This window comes from Haemaphysalis longicornis, unplaced genomic scaffold (genome assembly GCF_048455015.1).
Source record: "Haemaphysalis longicornis isolate Haplotype H1 unplaced genomic scaffold, Haemaphysalis longicornis Haplotype H1 scaffold_1, whole genome shotgun sequence".
Lineage (NCBI taxonomy): Eukaryota > Metazoa > Arthropoda > Arachnida > Ixodida > Ixodidae > Haemaphysalis > Haemaphysalis longicornis.
The window spans coordinates 472,849,807-472,866,739 of record NW_027526203.1 but is presented as its reverse complement, the minus strand read 5'-3'; the positions used below and the strand labels follow the sequence as shown (position 1 = coordinate 472,866,739).

At 45.6% G+C, this 16,933-nt stretch overlaps 1 protein-coding gene across 2 annotated transcripts in view; it reads right to left on the bottom strand.

Annotated features, from left to right (window-relative positions):
* Positions 1 to 11,228, bottom strand: part of Babo (TGF-beta receptor type-1 babo) — a 57,471-nt gene extending 46,243 nt beyond the window's left edge. The window contains exons 1-2 of one of the 2 annotated variants that reach the window (XM_077688210.1): positions 10,934 to 11,228; positions 10,631 to 10,748 (exon numbers count right to left, since the gene is read on the bottom strand). In XM_077688210.1, coding sequence (XP_077544336.1) covers positions 10,631 to 10,748; positions 10,934 to 10,949 — 134 coding nt within the window. In that variant the 5' untranslated portion in view covers positions 10,950 to 11,228. The remainder of the gene's footprint in view (positions 1 to 10,630; positions 10,749 to 10,933) is intronic. The other variant, XM_077688211.1, reaches the window with a different exon arrangement.
* Between the last annotated feature and the right edge of the window lie 5,705 nt (positions 11,229 to 16,933).

Here is a 16,933-nt window from a genome sequence, read left to right as displayed (position 1 = left end):
CAGGTTCAATTACGGTCAAAAACAAACCAGAGGCAGAAAACGGCCTGCCACGCTATGGTGGCGCCATCTAGGTTCAGTAACAGTAAACAAGGCTTTCCAATCGGCTGCAGAGCGGTCGGTTTCTGTGATGTCATTGCAGACCATGAAAACACATGATTGAGCGGAAAAATCAAAATTTTAACGTAATTTGATTAATTTCTCAGTGAATATCTGGACAAGCGCTGGGGACACTATAAAACATGAAATCTTTCGAATAAAACAAACTTGTATTTTGTCTTCATGGCTCCTTTAAAAACCATGAACAACTCGATCTCATAAGTAGTTAATAAATTAGGTCATGTCCTAATTGCAAACACGCCATCAAAAATGTGACCACCGTTTCCTAACCATTTCTACAATAGATAACGTATACACATTATTGTGATCTGTAGCCATTAAATATTAAGGTAACTGCTTCAGTTTTGCTTTAATAAACGTTTTAACTAGATAAACGTGAAACCAAGAACACCTACTTGACGCACCGAGCATTTGGCGTGTCACGTAGGTGTTCTTGAACTGCTTAGTAGGTGTTTTTGAACCCCACTTGAACCTCTCAGCCAGCATTCGCATTTCCCGCTCTATGGCGGGAAATGCGAATGCTGGCTGAGTGGTTCAAGTGGGGATGACGACTATTGCAACTGCAAAAAATGCCCTTAAAAGTTGCCTGTACAATTGTATACGCTGTGTCGCAAAGGGTTAAACACTGGGTACGCTCGACAAACAGAGTTGCAGGAGAAAATGTCGCTTATACCAGTTGGCCAGTGCAAGCCCAACACGCCGGACAGCTGTGCAGCTATAACTGGCATAGTGTGCGCAGTACGCACTGGTGCTTCTATGTTTACAGGTGCGTTCGCAACTTCCATTGTTTTCCCCACCATCCTTACTGCTATAAGAATATGCATTAAACTTTTTTTTCATTTTTTTTTTCATTAGGAGGAGGCGAGACAAAAAAGCTGTTTGAACAGCTTGACGGGGCCCCGACCCCCTTTTCGTTGACAGCTTAGCGGAGAGAGCTTAGGTTACCCGTCCAATTTCAAAAGCATATTGCACACTACCACTTCATGCAATAACACAGAAAGTGAGGTTCTTTCACTTAAAGAAAAAAGAAAAAAAACGCATAAACAACAACAACAACACAGAAAAAGTACAAAATTCACAACTTGTGCTCACAAAACCATCTAATGTTAAGGTTTGCATGACATATGGGGTCAAAGTTTCCTTTAACTAGCTTATTTAACTGAACAGGCAATGTGTACCGTAAAGATTGTTGACCATAGTAAGCGTGTGGTGTCAGAACTATCCATCTCTCCGTGTGACGTGTTTGTCGAACATGGTTGTTTTGTCGCAGTTTAGCTAGCAAGGTTAGGACGTTTTCATTACACTGTACAAATCGTTTGTAGGTTACCAACAGCCTATAATTATACAAAGAGTACACTGAAAAAATATCATACTTCAAAAAAAGGTTTTTAGTGGGATGAAGAAAGTGAACGTTAGCTATGTAGCGAACAGCTCTTTTTTGTAATAGATTTAGCTTTGTCAAATTAGACACGCCCATCTTGCACCACAGAAGGCTGCAGTAAGAACACAACGAGAATACTAAGGAATTGTACAATAGAATCTTCACTTTTACAGGACAAATATGCCTCATTCGAGCAATAATACCAACAGCAGATGACGCTTTTGATTGTACATACTGAATGTGCTCGTTCCACGTTAAATGTTTTGAAAAAATCACTCCAAGGCTTTTTACAAAATCGGCAATTTCTATCAGTGTACCGCCTAAGTTTACTTATTGGAGCTACTTGTTTTCTTTTAGGGGAATACAAGACAACCTTAGTTTTTTTCGTGTTTATGCGGAGGTGGTTCGCGCCTGCCCAACTCTCTAAATCAAGCAGTATTTTATTGCTTTGTACCTCTAATTCTTTTTCCGATGTGCCTGTAGCAAAAACTGTAGTATCGTCGGCGTAAGACACAAAAGTTGCATTATTAGTACAGTTGACAATATCATTAATATAAATAGAGAACAAAAGTGGCCCTAGAACACTCCCTTGAGGTACACTAACTTTAACAGCTTGTATAAAAGATTTAAACCCGTTTACATCTACATATTGTGTTCTCTGTGCAAGATAGGTTTTAAACAAATTGTAGGCGATTCCCCTCACCCCATACATATATAATTTGGACAGAAGGATTGAGTGATTTATGAGGTCGAATACTTTTGAAAAGTCTATATAAATGCCTATTGCTAATTGTTTACGATTAAAAGCATCAATAATGGTATCTTTTTGCTTTAGAAGTGCAGTTTCAGTGGAACGGTGCTTTCTGAATCCATGTTGAAAATCACAGAGGAACTCATGCTTACTAAAATAAGACGTAACCCTAATATGTAATATTTTCTCTATACCTGAAAAGATTGGCAATATTGAAATAGGCCGATAATTATTAAGAACGTTTCTTTCTCCAGTCTTGAACACTGGTGCTACACATGCTGCTTGCATCGCCTTAGGGAACTCGCCAGTCAGTAATATCAAATTATATATGTGCGTAATAACTGGGCATATTAAATCTAAAACATACTTTATAGGTCTGATCTGAAACTTAAGAGTAAATAGCTCATTCTGCAAGCTTATAACACATTTAACTTGCGTTGGATTTTGCCGGACGCAGCCAATCGCACAGCTGCCCATAAATGCATTGTAGGTTCGTGTGGAAATGAGCCAGTGAGTCGCACGGCCATTCTCTTTTTTCCTAATTATATAGCTTATTTGTGTGAAGTTTGCTTTAAAAGTGGTGTCAGTGTTATTTTAACGAGGCAATCTTTTGAATGAACTAAACTTTTGCTTTAAAAGTGGTGCCGGTGTTATTTCAATGAGGCAATCTTTTGAATGAACCTTCTGAATGTGAATAAAATGCAAGTTGGATCGATTAGCAAGACAGCAGCTGCCCCACTGTCCCAATACCAGTAGTGCCCATTTGCCGACGTGCACTTAACACGCTGATAACTACGTTCTCAGTGCTGACCTCTGTTGCGCCACTGCTGCCCATATTGCAGCACCGCAACGCCAACTTGAAAGATTTTCAATATGCATTGCTGGAACTGAACTGAGTGAGTTACCAAAGACTAGTTCCTTCAAATTCAACGAGGTTGCATTTTGTCCCAGAGGGTTTCAGGAGACCAGTTTTAAGAATACAATTTTAGCAACAAAGTTAAAAGACGTGTTGTGAACAGTAGTTGGTCTATGAAAATACTGACAAGTGAAGTGTCCCCACCTCGCTCCTTCGCAGGCTCAATTGGAACAAAGGACTGTCCACTTAAAAGGTGCCCTCTGAATGACCAATTCAGTCTCCACTGGGTGGTTCTGTGACATGTCTGCCCACTTGCCGCTGATTATCTGTTTGTGCACCCTATGTTTTCTAGCAGGGTACTCCTATCAGTGGTTCATGTGCTGACATGGGACTTGTGGGATGCCTATGCCACTGCGGAGTCAGCAATTTCGTTGCCCACTGTGTCCAGCAACTTCTCAGCTTTTTAGTGTAGGCCAACTTTAATGCTTTAGGTGTGATAGTTTGGGCAATGTTCCAAGCTTTCCCCAAGTAAAGAGCAGAGAACACTTAAAGAACAGTAATAAGAATTCACTTCCGCGTTGTGGTTGCTTCGGCTGTAAAAATACTCACATTTCTATTCCCCGCTTTGGGGCGTTAAAATCCAAATTATACTCAGCGCATAACCCAGCGGAGGGAGACCGAGAGGCGTCAGTGTAAAAAGTGGCGTGCGGGTACTTTTGTTCAAGAACTGCAAAATAAGTTTTCTTGGCGAATTTCTTTTGTCAGTCCCCCTGAAAGACTCCCACACGGATGGCTAGCCGGTGCAGATTCATGGTGCAAGTGCAGTGCAACAAGGAAGGAAGGAGTCCTGTGCTAGTCCTATTTGCCCCAGAAACTCCCAAGGAGCAATGATGTCAGTCAGATCAGTTTTGCAAGGAACGCAACACCCAGCTTGCCCTTTCACTCGCACCCACAACCACACCACGACCATGATGCAAGTAGTGCTCAAGGCAACGCATAAAGTGCACTGCAATCATGGTGGATGTTTTCTTTTTTCGTTTGTATTGCTACGAGTAAATCAAACCAGGCAAACAACATATCATGAGAATCAGCCAGGCAGGATGGGTAAAAAATACAGGCATAGCAATGATGGGGCAAAGTTATTACTTCTTCAGGAATTACGTGGTTAAAACAGTGAGCTCTTGAGAACATGATAGTCAAAAAAACACACACGCCCTCGTATTTCAGAGCTGTCAGAGCCCAGTCAGCAAGAAGAAGTCAAAAGGTAACAACTGAAGATTCCTGGCAAATTTGAGAATCGCCTCGATGTGCACACCTCGCTCCGGCGTCCACCTTAGCCCAGCGTTTCTCACCTGCGCCGCACTTAGCACTCCAGCCATCCCCGTCGCCCACCAGTGTTAGCACTCCTGTTCCATCCTCCTGAGCCTCAACTGTACAACCGGGGGTATCACGGGACTCGCTCAGTCCCATCTCCATGGCAACTCTCTTGCGCAACAAGGTCACAACTGCTACCATCCCAGACCCTCCTCAATTGCACCACCACGTGGCAGCATCTGCCGCCATACCCTAACAAAGACCATGCTGTACGCACACTACACCAAACAGAACACTCATACATGCCAGGATAAGAGGGATTAAGGGACACTGGGCACAGTAGTTGGGCACCAGTGAACACACTGGTGGAACAAAACCGGCTGAAAGGCTCAGGCAAGTCTTGTTTCAGGAGGCCAAAAGCTGCTCACCGTTACACCACGCACGCAGGTGTGACTGCTTCTGTGAAAAGCCTGCCTTACAAAAGACATGCTCCTCCCTATGGTATCATCCGGTTGTGCTAAAACACACCCACATTCTGTACCCCAATACATAAATGCTTTCATGCCAGGAGGTCTGATGTGCTTCCGCACACCTCGTGCAATGTCTGAAATTTAGCAAACCACAGTCGTGCTTCTTGCTCCCGTGTTGCACCTCCTTTCAGAGGGGCACGAAGCAGCGACAACAATGGGCCACCACCTTGCACTGTTTCTCGTTACAGCCGAGGCGGGTATCAGGCACTGGCGGCTCTTCAAGGTGCAACAGGTCCTACATGCTTGGCAAAGGGACCGACACAGTAGTTTTACTGCTCATGCAGACTGAAAGGAACACGCCGGACTAAACACACTCTATGGAAAGAAATGAAGTGGACACCTTTTGCAGAGCACAAGCATGCAAATGAGCTTCATAAGAAGAACTGCGAGTTGGGCTTCGTTCCGTTGTCTTTCTTGTCCAAGTTTTCTTTTTGCGCTGTTTCCCATTATGAGCTTCATAATTCGCTTAGCGCCCAACCCTCGCATTCCATGGGCCGTAAACATTCATTGTTTATGTTTCATAGCTCCCACACAAAAAAAAACAACACGTTACAAAGGACAAGAAAACAAATTTTAGCAAGAGCTCGGCAATTCTGCTACAGTGGGCCAAGCCCCATCCATACAAACCTGTGCACTGTCGATTTCCGAGTAGACTCAACAGTAGCAGAATTAGATTCCCCTCCCGGTCAAAGTAGGGAACTTAATGCGAAGTCAAAATTCTTGTAAAGGTAATGCCACAAAAGGGGAATAGGTTTTAATTATGGAAGGCCACACCTGTACGAATACAGAGTGTCGGTTTCTTTTAAAAAGAACTTTGCTACATCACTGTCATGGTCGCCAGCACAGACGCAATGCTTGAAGAATTAAACATGCCTTTTATAAGTGCTCTGCAGCCTTGTAACTCTGTATTTCAAATGAAGCCCTTTCTTTTGCACGAGATGACACAAGGTCGAAAGATTTCAGTTGTCGACCTTTTAGCATTTACTTTCGTAAAGTGTTTGATTTAGTTTACATGAAAGTAAAAGGCTATCAATGGTGCATGTCCCTAGTGAAAGCACCAAGCAGCGGCAGATAGGAAACTTTTTTCACATTTTAGTGCATCATCTAGCTTTGGAAGCTAATTTTATCATTTGGTCATCGATGTGCAGCGAGAGGAAAGTCACTGGGAGGATATTCACAATGTTGCTTGCATGTAAAGACATAGTAAAACAGTTTGCGATTGATCACTGCCCGTGTGAAATTTATTCCCCTCAAAAAAGCACGCATGGTGATAGCTAAGGCGCTGGCTGACCAAAGCTGCTTTTCGATATCATACGAGCAAACAGCTTTGTAAACCTGGGCCTGCTATTTCACTTGCAATGCCAAGGATTGCTACTCCGGAAGTATTAAGATGCAAAAATAACTGCTGGACCGTCAGTTGATAGCAACGCAATACCAGAATTGCTCCCAATTTCATTAGCCTCGGCAAAATGTTAGTGGAAGTTCTGTGGAAACACGACGCTACCACGCGCACTGGGAGGCTGCTGTGTGCGGCCACCGGTACTGGCCGGTACTGGCCGCTGGTACCGTTTCATCACCCACGTCACATCCGGCCGCCCGGTAATGGCCACCTTTTTTCAGTCTCGGTTGCAAAAACCAGGCAATCTTGGCGAGCCGTTCGTGCCCCATGTGTTCATGTTTGAAATGCAGTATTTTGTAGTTAGCACTATTTTTATCTACCTACTATGAGATGACATTGTCGCAAATTTGAGTGCCAGCGGCCTTTAAGAAGCCACACCAATTAGCCATCACAGCTGCGATGCTTTCCAGTGCACTACGCCATCCTCTTTGCAGTGCAGGGCACACCAGCAAGAGAGGCCCAAGTCTGCCCTGCACAGAATTTTGGGGATGCCCAGCACAGAAATTTAGTCAACCTGCCAGGGAATGTACAAGTGGATGTTTCCAAAATTTTGTGCACCCAGGGTCTGACGTAAGGTCAGACATCGGGCATGTCAACTGCACAAAGCCCACTAGCAGACACCTGTTGGTGTATGCAGTCCGAACTAAGACTTCCTTCGTCCTAGCATGTGCCCCTGTTCTGGCCGCAACTGCAGCTGGCCAGGTCCAAAGAAAATTCCTCCACCACTCGTGCGGGTGTAGCAAACCTGTCTGGAATCCAGAGGCCAGCCTGAGAGCCAACAGGCACAGTTCCCTCTTTCTGGAACTGAGGCCCTTCCGTGCTCCCATTTCATGACAGCCCTGGAAACTACTGCCAGCAGGGCCCTCCACTGCCGCCTCTCCTTTGGGAGCCCAGCAGCCGCTCGTGGAAGACTGGCACGTGCTGGCTAGGCACAGCAGGAGAGGCGTCCCTGTTTCTCCAGCTAAAGCCACTCAGATGCCCCTAGCAATGGCAGGAAGTGCAAAGGCAAAACCTTTCGCAACCTAAACATTCCTTTTCAGCATGGTATGAAGTGTCGGTGAAAACACGCCTTAACCAGCCCTCACACAAATAGTGTCCAGCCTGGGTGCTGGCAGCCGACATAACCCAAGAAAATACAACCGAGGCTAAAAACGATTTGCGTGCTCATAAAAGACACTTCTGTGGCTCTTTCTTTAGCACAACAAAACATCAAGTTTCAGCTCTAATTATTTTGGGCAAACCTTCACATATATCGAGGGTTTAGTAATGTTCACTCTTTAACTCAAACAGCTTGCGTAGTCCAGCACTGTATCAACCACTAAGCTTTTAAATAGCTGCCTTTCCCCCCCATGTTGGATGCCATGTACAGGTGCCTTGAAAGTTACACAGACCATGCGATCATTGGTAAAACTAGGCAAAAAAAGCACCGTGGCAGTGTCATTTACAAGTTGATGAGCTGCAGGTAGGCAGAGTGCGTCGGCACATCCCGCTGGTTTATCTCATCCCATTCGGCACTGGCTCGAGAAACCATCCTTGCACGCCAAGGGCGTCTTCAATGCTTTATGCAAGAATTTGTTTGCCACTGTGAAGAAATCTCGGTCTTCGAGGCAATGCGCTTGCTGCTTCCTCCCCAATGCACCCCCTTTTATCTGCACGACTGCCGTGCCTTGCAATTCAATTTGTGGCGAGTCAGCTGCAAAATGTAGTATGGGATCAACTTGGCAAGTGTGGCCAAAATCATGCAAGGTTGAAGGGAATGAAAAAAAAAAAATTACAGGCAGGTATTTTGCTTGCTTTTACTATACAAAATGTAGGGTCTCAACAAAATTGAGCGAGTGAACCGATTGACCACCAATTACTTGAACACAAATTGGCACAGGGGGAAACAAACTCAAAGGGACACTGAGGGCCACCAGCAAGCTGGTTCCAAAAAGCAGTCTGCCCTTCCCATGGTGACTGGGCACCCACAGACGCCTTCGTTGCCAATCAGGAAGCGCAAGCGGCACAGAAGGCACATCGCTAAACAACTTCCACCACTTCCGGTGTAAAATGCACGGTATAGCCAGTAGTGGCGACGCCTGTCTTTTAATGTTTCCGCTATTTTCTACTTCATTTTAGAAAAGTGATGCACAATAGTGGTATATTCGTGTTCTCGGTGAACTAATCTATCTATCTAAAGCAACTTGTATTTTGCCTTCAGTGTTCCTTTAACCAAATTACCCTAGAAAAGTAGGTTGTCCCTGCTTGAGATGTATGCAATCGGTTGTTTTTTTCAAGCATGCAGACAGGAATGGATTACACGTGGTGGCAATGAAAAGAAAGCGTTATAACTAATTCATTCTATAAAATTCACACTCCTTTTTATGCCAAAGCAACAGTTCAGCACCGCATGAAGCTCTTGCTCATATTATTACATTAGACTTGAGCCAAGGCAGAGACGGGGTCAACGTACCTGGACCACTACGGGGCCCTCCCAAAGGCCACCTGCACTTGTGCTATGATTAACGCGAGCTCGACTGCCTCTTGGGCTGCTCCCGACGTTCTCAACGCCCTTGAGCATCCGCTCAAACAACCGCACAGCCCGTGCTTCCTTGAGCAAGGCTTTCACTGACCAAGCAGTGAGGATGAGGTAGAATGCAGCAGCTCCTACGACAATCTGTTTCTCCCCCATGTATTTTGTGTCGAAACAGCTGGTCTTCAATCTGTTTGCTTGCCAAGTTCCGTTGTACACCTATTTGTATTGTAAAAGCAAAACAGCAAATACCCACATGCAATTCTTTTTTATTTTCTCCATGCCAAGCACTACTCGACCACACTTGCCAAATTGATCCACGAGCACTTGCACCACATGGCGCAACAAACTCACCCCGGGGCGGGCACGCAGATTGAACGGCATCTCTGATAAAGCAGGAAGCGCCGCTGCCAAATACCACTCTTCCTTCGTGGCACACACAAACAAAGGCTTGCAAAAAGCACTGAAAGCAACCCTGACGGGCAGTGATAACAGCAGCACAATGTTGCCTGAGCTGGCAACAAGACAAGCATCCAAACATCGAGATGGGTGACCATGATGTGCGTCACAGATCCCACTGTGCGAGCCTTGGGATGATACTGAAGAAGAGCCGGCCACACCCGTCATGGCAGTTTTCGCCAGCAGCTGCAGAGCAAAGTGCTCAAAAGCAATCTGGGCCTGCTCAGAAGCCCAGCCACTGGGAGCTGAGAAGTAAGGAGGATTCACTTATGCCTTACATGCACCAAGTAGAACCCTTTCAGCCCTGGAATTTTTATTTTAAGTGGAAGTTTTTCTGCATATTTTCGTACAGTTCTGGACCTCAAAAGTGCAGAAGTGGGATACCCGCTCTGTCGTCAATGCCTGCTTCTGTGTGTGACCGCCCAGGGAAACGCATCAGTCCATCAGGCCCCCTTGAATGACCCGGGCTCAGAAAACCAGCACTTCTCAAGGCACTAGAGGATATGACGACACCAGGGCTGAAAGGGAGTGGTTTTTCGGGCCAATTTTTGCAGGGGGTGTGCACTCTGTAGAGCTCTGCAGTGCACTCTGCATGCGTTTAGTTATTTTCACCTCAAGGGTAGTGCCGCCAATTACCCTCAGTTGTGGCAGAACCGCAGCAGTGCAAGTGAGGCAACACAAGGTTTCTCTCATTTGCCTACCAGGAGAAGCCTCTTGCCCGACGCTGCAAACACGGCTGGGGGTGATGGACAGCGGATACATGGCCTGCCTAATTAAAATGGGGCAGCTTGACGGACTGCCTGCCCGCGTGCTCCCTCGCAACACTGACACACTGGCGCCTCGTTCAATTCCAAAGCACTCCACAATAGTGGAACCAACGTACCGTGCTCTGCAGCCACTTAATGCACGTATGCGTCACCACAGGCTACAGCTACTTTAAATGACAGTGTGTTAACACAGAACAATACTGCTCATTCCTGTACATGAAAAAACAAGGTCCCAAACTTTATATATCAACCTCTGCATGCACACGACGGGTTTATGAACAAAAAAAAACATACTTCAAACATGCCAACTATGCCCCCCCCCCCCCCTCCCCCGACAATCTCAAAAAAAAGCTGTTCATTCCTCCTTTTGGAGTGAAAACTGACAAGGAACGTCTTGTGCGCGGCTACATTTTACCTGCGCACTGACCGCGCGGATCTGCTTTACTAGCGATCGCTAGGACGACGAAAGCAATACTCGGTAGCTCAACACATAACGCTCCCAGAGTGAGTGCCGAACAAGCAGCCGACCACCGATAAGCCTTACCTGAACTCATGCACGAGGGCGCCCGTCTTGGATTTGGTAGTTGTGGCGAAACATATCCCATCGGTTTCGCAGGTGTGATTGGCCTCCGCACCGCATATGTCACAGTAACACTTGAGGCCTGGCGAAGGAGGAAAGTCGTCAGGACGCAGCTTTCTTTTGACGCTCATGCGCAACGGCATACAGGGCATGCACCAGACAGAATTCGGACCCGACAACAGCGGGGTCAGCGCTCGCAGTTTAGTCGTACCAGGAGAGCTTTAAACCTAACAAGCCCTCTCAGGCGGCTAGATAAAGCATACTCACGAGGGCCGCCCTCCATGACGTCGCCGTGCACGCGCACTGAACGCGCTTTTAGGATACTCGTGCCATCTACATGTGATTCCTCAGATGAACACCTCAAGCATCAAAGCAAAGAAAAAACACCGCAAATAACCGACACGGCTAACCGCTTCGAGCAGTTTTCAGCAATCGCATCGATTGCACAGTGACGATACGTGCAGCGATGCGGCTACCGCCACGGCGCTGAGTACGGGCCGACAGTGCCCGCTTCTTTAGAGCCATAAAGTTTCATGCTAGAAGAAAACTATGTTTAAACCACGGTGTAAAAAATAGTTAGGTGTTGACACTGTGCGCGACGGCGCGACCAAATCTCTTTCGCCACTCTATGCGCTTCTTTGAAACGCCGCCAGAGTGCGCCCCGCCACAGAAGTTTGAAGCGACGGCTAGGGTGCAAAAACCAGTGCCCACCCGATACAAAGGGGATAGCCACACCATCATCATCATCATCGTCATCATCATCATCATCACTTACCTATCATAGACAATTATGTCTGGGAAGGTTGCAACAGGACCACAGGAATGAAGAAAGGGGGAGGTGTTGGCATGCTCATTAAACAAGGGACCGACTGGCAGAGAGTGCATGAAAATTGTAAAGAGCATTTATGGGTTAGAGGCACCATAGAGGGGAAAAATACATGGTTAGGAGTGGTGTATCTGTGGACCGGAAGTAGTGCTAGGGAGGAAAATTAGGAAATGGTAAACTGTTTGAGAAGAGATATAAACGAGTTCAAAGATTCGGGAGAAATAATCTTAGTTGGAGATATGAATGCCCATATAGAAGGTTTGGATGGATACACAGACCACAACGGTTCTTTAGTGATAGATCTATGCCAGGAAAACCGGCTTGTAATTGGCGGTGAGATCTTTGAGTGGCGCCCCCTGGCTCTGACGTCGGCTTAGGGATTCGCGCCGCTGTCGTCTGCTACACTCCGCTTAGGGGCAACAGTGCCTGGGCTAGAAATCACCCGCTTCGTTGCTGTAGTGCGTTAAAAAGCGTATTTCTAGCGACTCAGTAATTTTGCCACCTTCTGACGCATCTGAATAATTTGAAGCTGTATCCCCCACAAGTTTGCAACACACGAAGAGATAGAGAACAACTTTCTTCAGAGTATCGGTCAGAAGATCGTGTGTAACTCGTCCTTTCTTGCTTATTCGCGAGGATCAGCGATCAGAGCTTCTCGATAAGTATTCAAAATGCGTAGGCTTCCCTGCAGTATTTTTGAGATGCTCCTATGAGACTCAACAGTCTAATACTACGTACCAAGCAGCGGCCTCTACACGCTCATCGCACAGCAGGAAATAAAGCGGCTTTCTTCTGTTTCTTTCGTTGTTGTCTTGTATCAGATTAATGTTTCTTGCTTTTTTTTTTCTGCCCAACGCATTATTTTTCTGCGCCGTCACCAACTTCTTATTAGGAGGTTTCGGAATGTTTGGGAGCCTCACAAAGGTCGTGTGGATATTTCCTTCATTTTGTATGGCATACATTCCCTTCTTCACAAATTGGCTTTCATTACGGCTGCGTGCAAGAAGGTTCACATCCGCAGCGTGCTTTGTTTATTCACATGCAAATACAATGAGAAAGTTTGGGCTACGCCACCGCGATCGCGCCCTAAACAACGTGGTCCACAGTACTCGAAGGCGGATTTTGTGCTCCGAATTTCTATCGTAATTATATCGTTATCATAACAAACTGACTCTCAACTCGAACAATGATGACATGATTACGGTGTTGAAGGCATGATATACTCGCTAACTAACGTAATAAATAGTATACCTGCATATACTACAAGACTCGAAACCGAAGAATTCCAAGTAGCTCTTTATTGCTTTTCAACCCTTCCAGGCGCGAAGAACATATCTTATTCTACTCGGGATGGCGTTCTATGATTTGAAGAAAATTACTTTTACTCTCTTGTCCTGGACTGCGGACCCGGCCCACTAACCAGGTCGATGTAATTGTTAAACAAAGTTTTCCCCTCCTCCCCTCCTCCGCTTACTCCTCCTCCTCCTCTTGAGTGCAGTTTTCCTATAACGCATATCCGAATATCGGGAAGATGTGGCTGTGCAAAATGTTCCGAAATATCCCTCCAGGTCTTAACAAACATATATGTGTTACTATAAATTTAACGAAGACGTGACTCGTTTTGCTCAATAAACCTCCATACTGGTTAGATGCCTGGTATAGAATCAGCACGCGCGTATATACACACTGGGTTATTTGGAACTCAACCTACAGTTTTTGCAGTCTATAGTGCATGTCGGCAAGCTTTCATGCCTTGACAACGTAAGGTGATGTGACAAAACGCGTTCGAGCGTTCGGCAAGGTTGCAAAAACTGTTTTACCTTACATATGATTACAGGGAATCGTGATGCCTTCTGCCTAAGCCGACAGCCCCGAAGGCCTAGAATTTGTTTTGGTCCTCCATTTTCGCTGTTGTCGGTTATTAGCAGCTGACTGTTCCTTTTGTTCGAATGCTTACATGAGAAGCTGACACCTAGCTCCGACTCTTCGCGCTCCGCACAGGACCGGCTTCGCAAGGAATGGGGTGGCGCCGGCAATGTTTCTCCCGTAGCGGTATCCAAAACTATACTTTAATTGACACCATGAGCTAGTGTATGCGATTTTAAGCCTATTATTACGATAAAAAGTTACCCACACGCAAAAGTCTGGTGCGGACAAGCATCAGACGTTGACCGAGCGCAAAGAAACAGCAGGGAGAGTGATCCTGAGTGAAGCAGACGACAAATGCGAGAATCCCTAAGCTGACGCCACGGAGGCGCGCTTCGCAGCGCCGCCTGTGTTCGCGCTCACCGCCAATAGTAAACACGGAAAGCAAGTGTGACGGACAAATAACGTGGGAAAGCGGTAACAGACAGTCCAGCATAGACTACAGTTTAGTATCCGAGACAGTATACGGAAGGCTGCGGGAAATGAGGATAGATGAAAATGGAACAGACAGCTTAGGAAGCGACCACAAGCGGTTTAGCTTGCACTTTGGAGGCGCAACCCGGACAAATGCAGAAATAGGTACAATAGGAGGAAATAATTTGAATAATGAGCAGTTAAAGATCATCGCTGATAGATTGGAAGATGAAATCAATAAATACCCAGACAAAAATTGGGATTACGACGAAATGATTGCGTTCATAAAGGGTAAGATGAAGGAAGCAAAGCAACGAAACCGATGGAAAGGGAAGAGAAAGCCGAGAAGCTGGTGGAATAAGGAAATAAAGGAGGATATTGACTAGCGAAGAAAGGCGTCGAGAGAACATGGACAAGCAAAAAGAACTGGTATGGAACCGGATGTAGTGAAGGAAAAATGGTATATCTACAAGGGAAGAAATCTAGAAGTGCAGAAAATGGTGCAAGCAAAGATCGAGCATAAAAGCGAACAATGGATGGCAGAAATACGGAAGAAGGACAAAAGCGCATCCAAGAAGTCTTGGAACCATGTAAAATCAATAAGCTCAAAAAACGATAACCAGCAAAAATTCCTGATTGATGAGGAGGGGGAACATTTAGAAGGAGAGCACGCGTTGGCTCATATTCATCGAGTGATTAGTGAGAAGTTTAGGACAATAGTGGTAGGGAAACCTGCACCGATAACATCACCGCCACAAAAGACTGCGGAAAGGGAAATAAGTTTGAGCAACCTTGATTGGAAAAAAGCAGAGCAAAAGGTTTCCCCCCAGACAGCAGTGGGCCCGGACGGAATACCAATGCAACTGATAAACCTACTTGGACCTAAAAGTAAGGAATCGTTTATGAGGGCAATAGATAAGGTGATAGAAACCAAACAAATACCAGAGGACTGGTTAGAAAGTAGGATGAATTTAATATATAAGGGCAGAGGAGACAAAGCCAGTATTGATTCATACAGACCACTCACAGTAACGTCAGTGGTGTATAGATTCGTAATGCAGGCGATAAAATCAGAAATGCAAGCATGGATGGAAGAAAATGAAATACTTGGGGAACTGCAGAATGGATTTAGACAAGACAGGCGACTGGATGACAATCTGTTCGTGATAACGCAATGCATTGAAATTGCGAAAGCACAGAATAGACCACTATGGATTACGTTCTTGGACATTAAAGGGGCATATGACAACGTAAACAGAGAACGGCTGTGGAGAATGCTGAAACTCCAGGGATTAGATGACGAGTTAGTACAGTTCCTTATAACAATCTATAAAGACAATAGAGTGCACCTGACTTGGGAAGGACAGAAATGCGCCCAGCAGGTAAACATCCATCGGGGACTGAAACAGGGATGCCCTTTGAGCCCAATACTGTTCATGCTTTACATGGCAGGGTTAGAAAAGAAACTGGAAGAAAGTCAAGTAGGGTTTAGCGTAACCCATATGCTGCAAGGCGAAGTGGTACAACAGCATATTCCGGGAATGTTATACGCAGACGACATTGTTCTTTTAGCTGATAACCAAACCGATATGCAGCGGCTAATAAATATTTGCGGCCAGGAAGCCACTGACCTCGGGTTAAATTTCAGTGCAGAAAAATCAGGAATAATGGTTTTCAATGGCGCTACCACCGACGTAGTGTCTATTCAGCAGGGCGAATTACCTAGAGTGAAGGAATATAAATATTTGGGAGTGTGGATAAACGAAGGGGATAACTACTTAAGTACTCACGAGGAGCAACTTAAGGTTAAGGGAAAGCGAAATGCAGCTATAATGAAGCATAGAGCTCTGCGGGGGTATAACAAATATGAAGTAGTAAGAGGAATGTGGAAAGGAGTAATGGTTCCAGGTCTCACGTTTGCGAATGCTGTACTCTGCTTAAAATCAGACGTTCTATTAGGCCTTGAAGTAAACCAGAGAACGGTAGGACGTTTGGCCTTAGGCGCGCATGGAAAAACAACTAACGAAGCAGTTCTGGGAGATATGGGCTGGGCGTCGTTTGAAGTTAGAGAAGCTCAGAGTAAAATATGCTTTGAGATGAGGTTGAGGGCAATGGATCAACGAAGGTGGGCAGCTAAGGTTTTTAGGTACCTATACTTGAAAAGCGTGGACACGCAGTGGTTAAGAAAGACTAGAAGGCTAACGATGAAATACGGAAAGAACAGTGGGGAATCCAAAACAGCCAAGGTAACCAAAAAAGAGGCAAGGCAGATTGAAACGAATAAATGGGGGTAAAAATGGAAGCTAAAACGTCGTTAGAGATGTACAGGGCTGAGAAAATGAACATCAGAAAGGAAAATTTCTACGATAATTCCCAGGGCAGTGCTTTGCTTTTTGAGGCTAGAGCAGGTTGCCTGCGAACTAAGAGTTTTGTGAGGAAGTATTCACAAAATGATGGGATATGTGTGGTCTGCGGAAAAGAAACAGAAACTATGCGGCACATAGTGTTAGAATGTGAGGGTATCCATCCAAATCTACGTGAAGGGAATATTGGGCTTTCAGAAGCCCTAGGATTTAAGGGTATCAGAGAGGAAGTTAACTTCAAGGCTGTCGAGGGGACGAAAAGAAGATTAGAATGCTGGTGGACGAAAAGCAGAGAGGGGAATATTGCCTAGTACCACCTGTAACAGGGAAAAGAAAGTATTTCGGGCGTAATAAGCTTTAGTGACTGCCCTAAGCAGCGCTAGTATTAAACCAAGAGTGTAAAACATGGTTATATTGCCGCGAACCATACATTGGGTTTGTTTATTTGTGTTTTGCTTTTACCGCCCGGCTGCGCCGGTCTGTGTTATCTCTGCGCCAAGGGAAGCGCGTGTTCCATTCTTTCTTTCTGTGCCGCATGTGTTATCTGTTGTGATAGGGAGAGCATTCCGATCTAACGTGAACAGCCCAGAATAATCTTCTTGGATCTACTATGTTCTCGATGCGAATCGACGTTTCGAGAACCACGCGCGCCAAAAGATAAAAAGCCTGCAGTGCGGACGCCGGGGCATTCGATTCGACGACACTCGCCTGTGCAAGTCACTTTGTTGACCGCTGCTT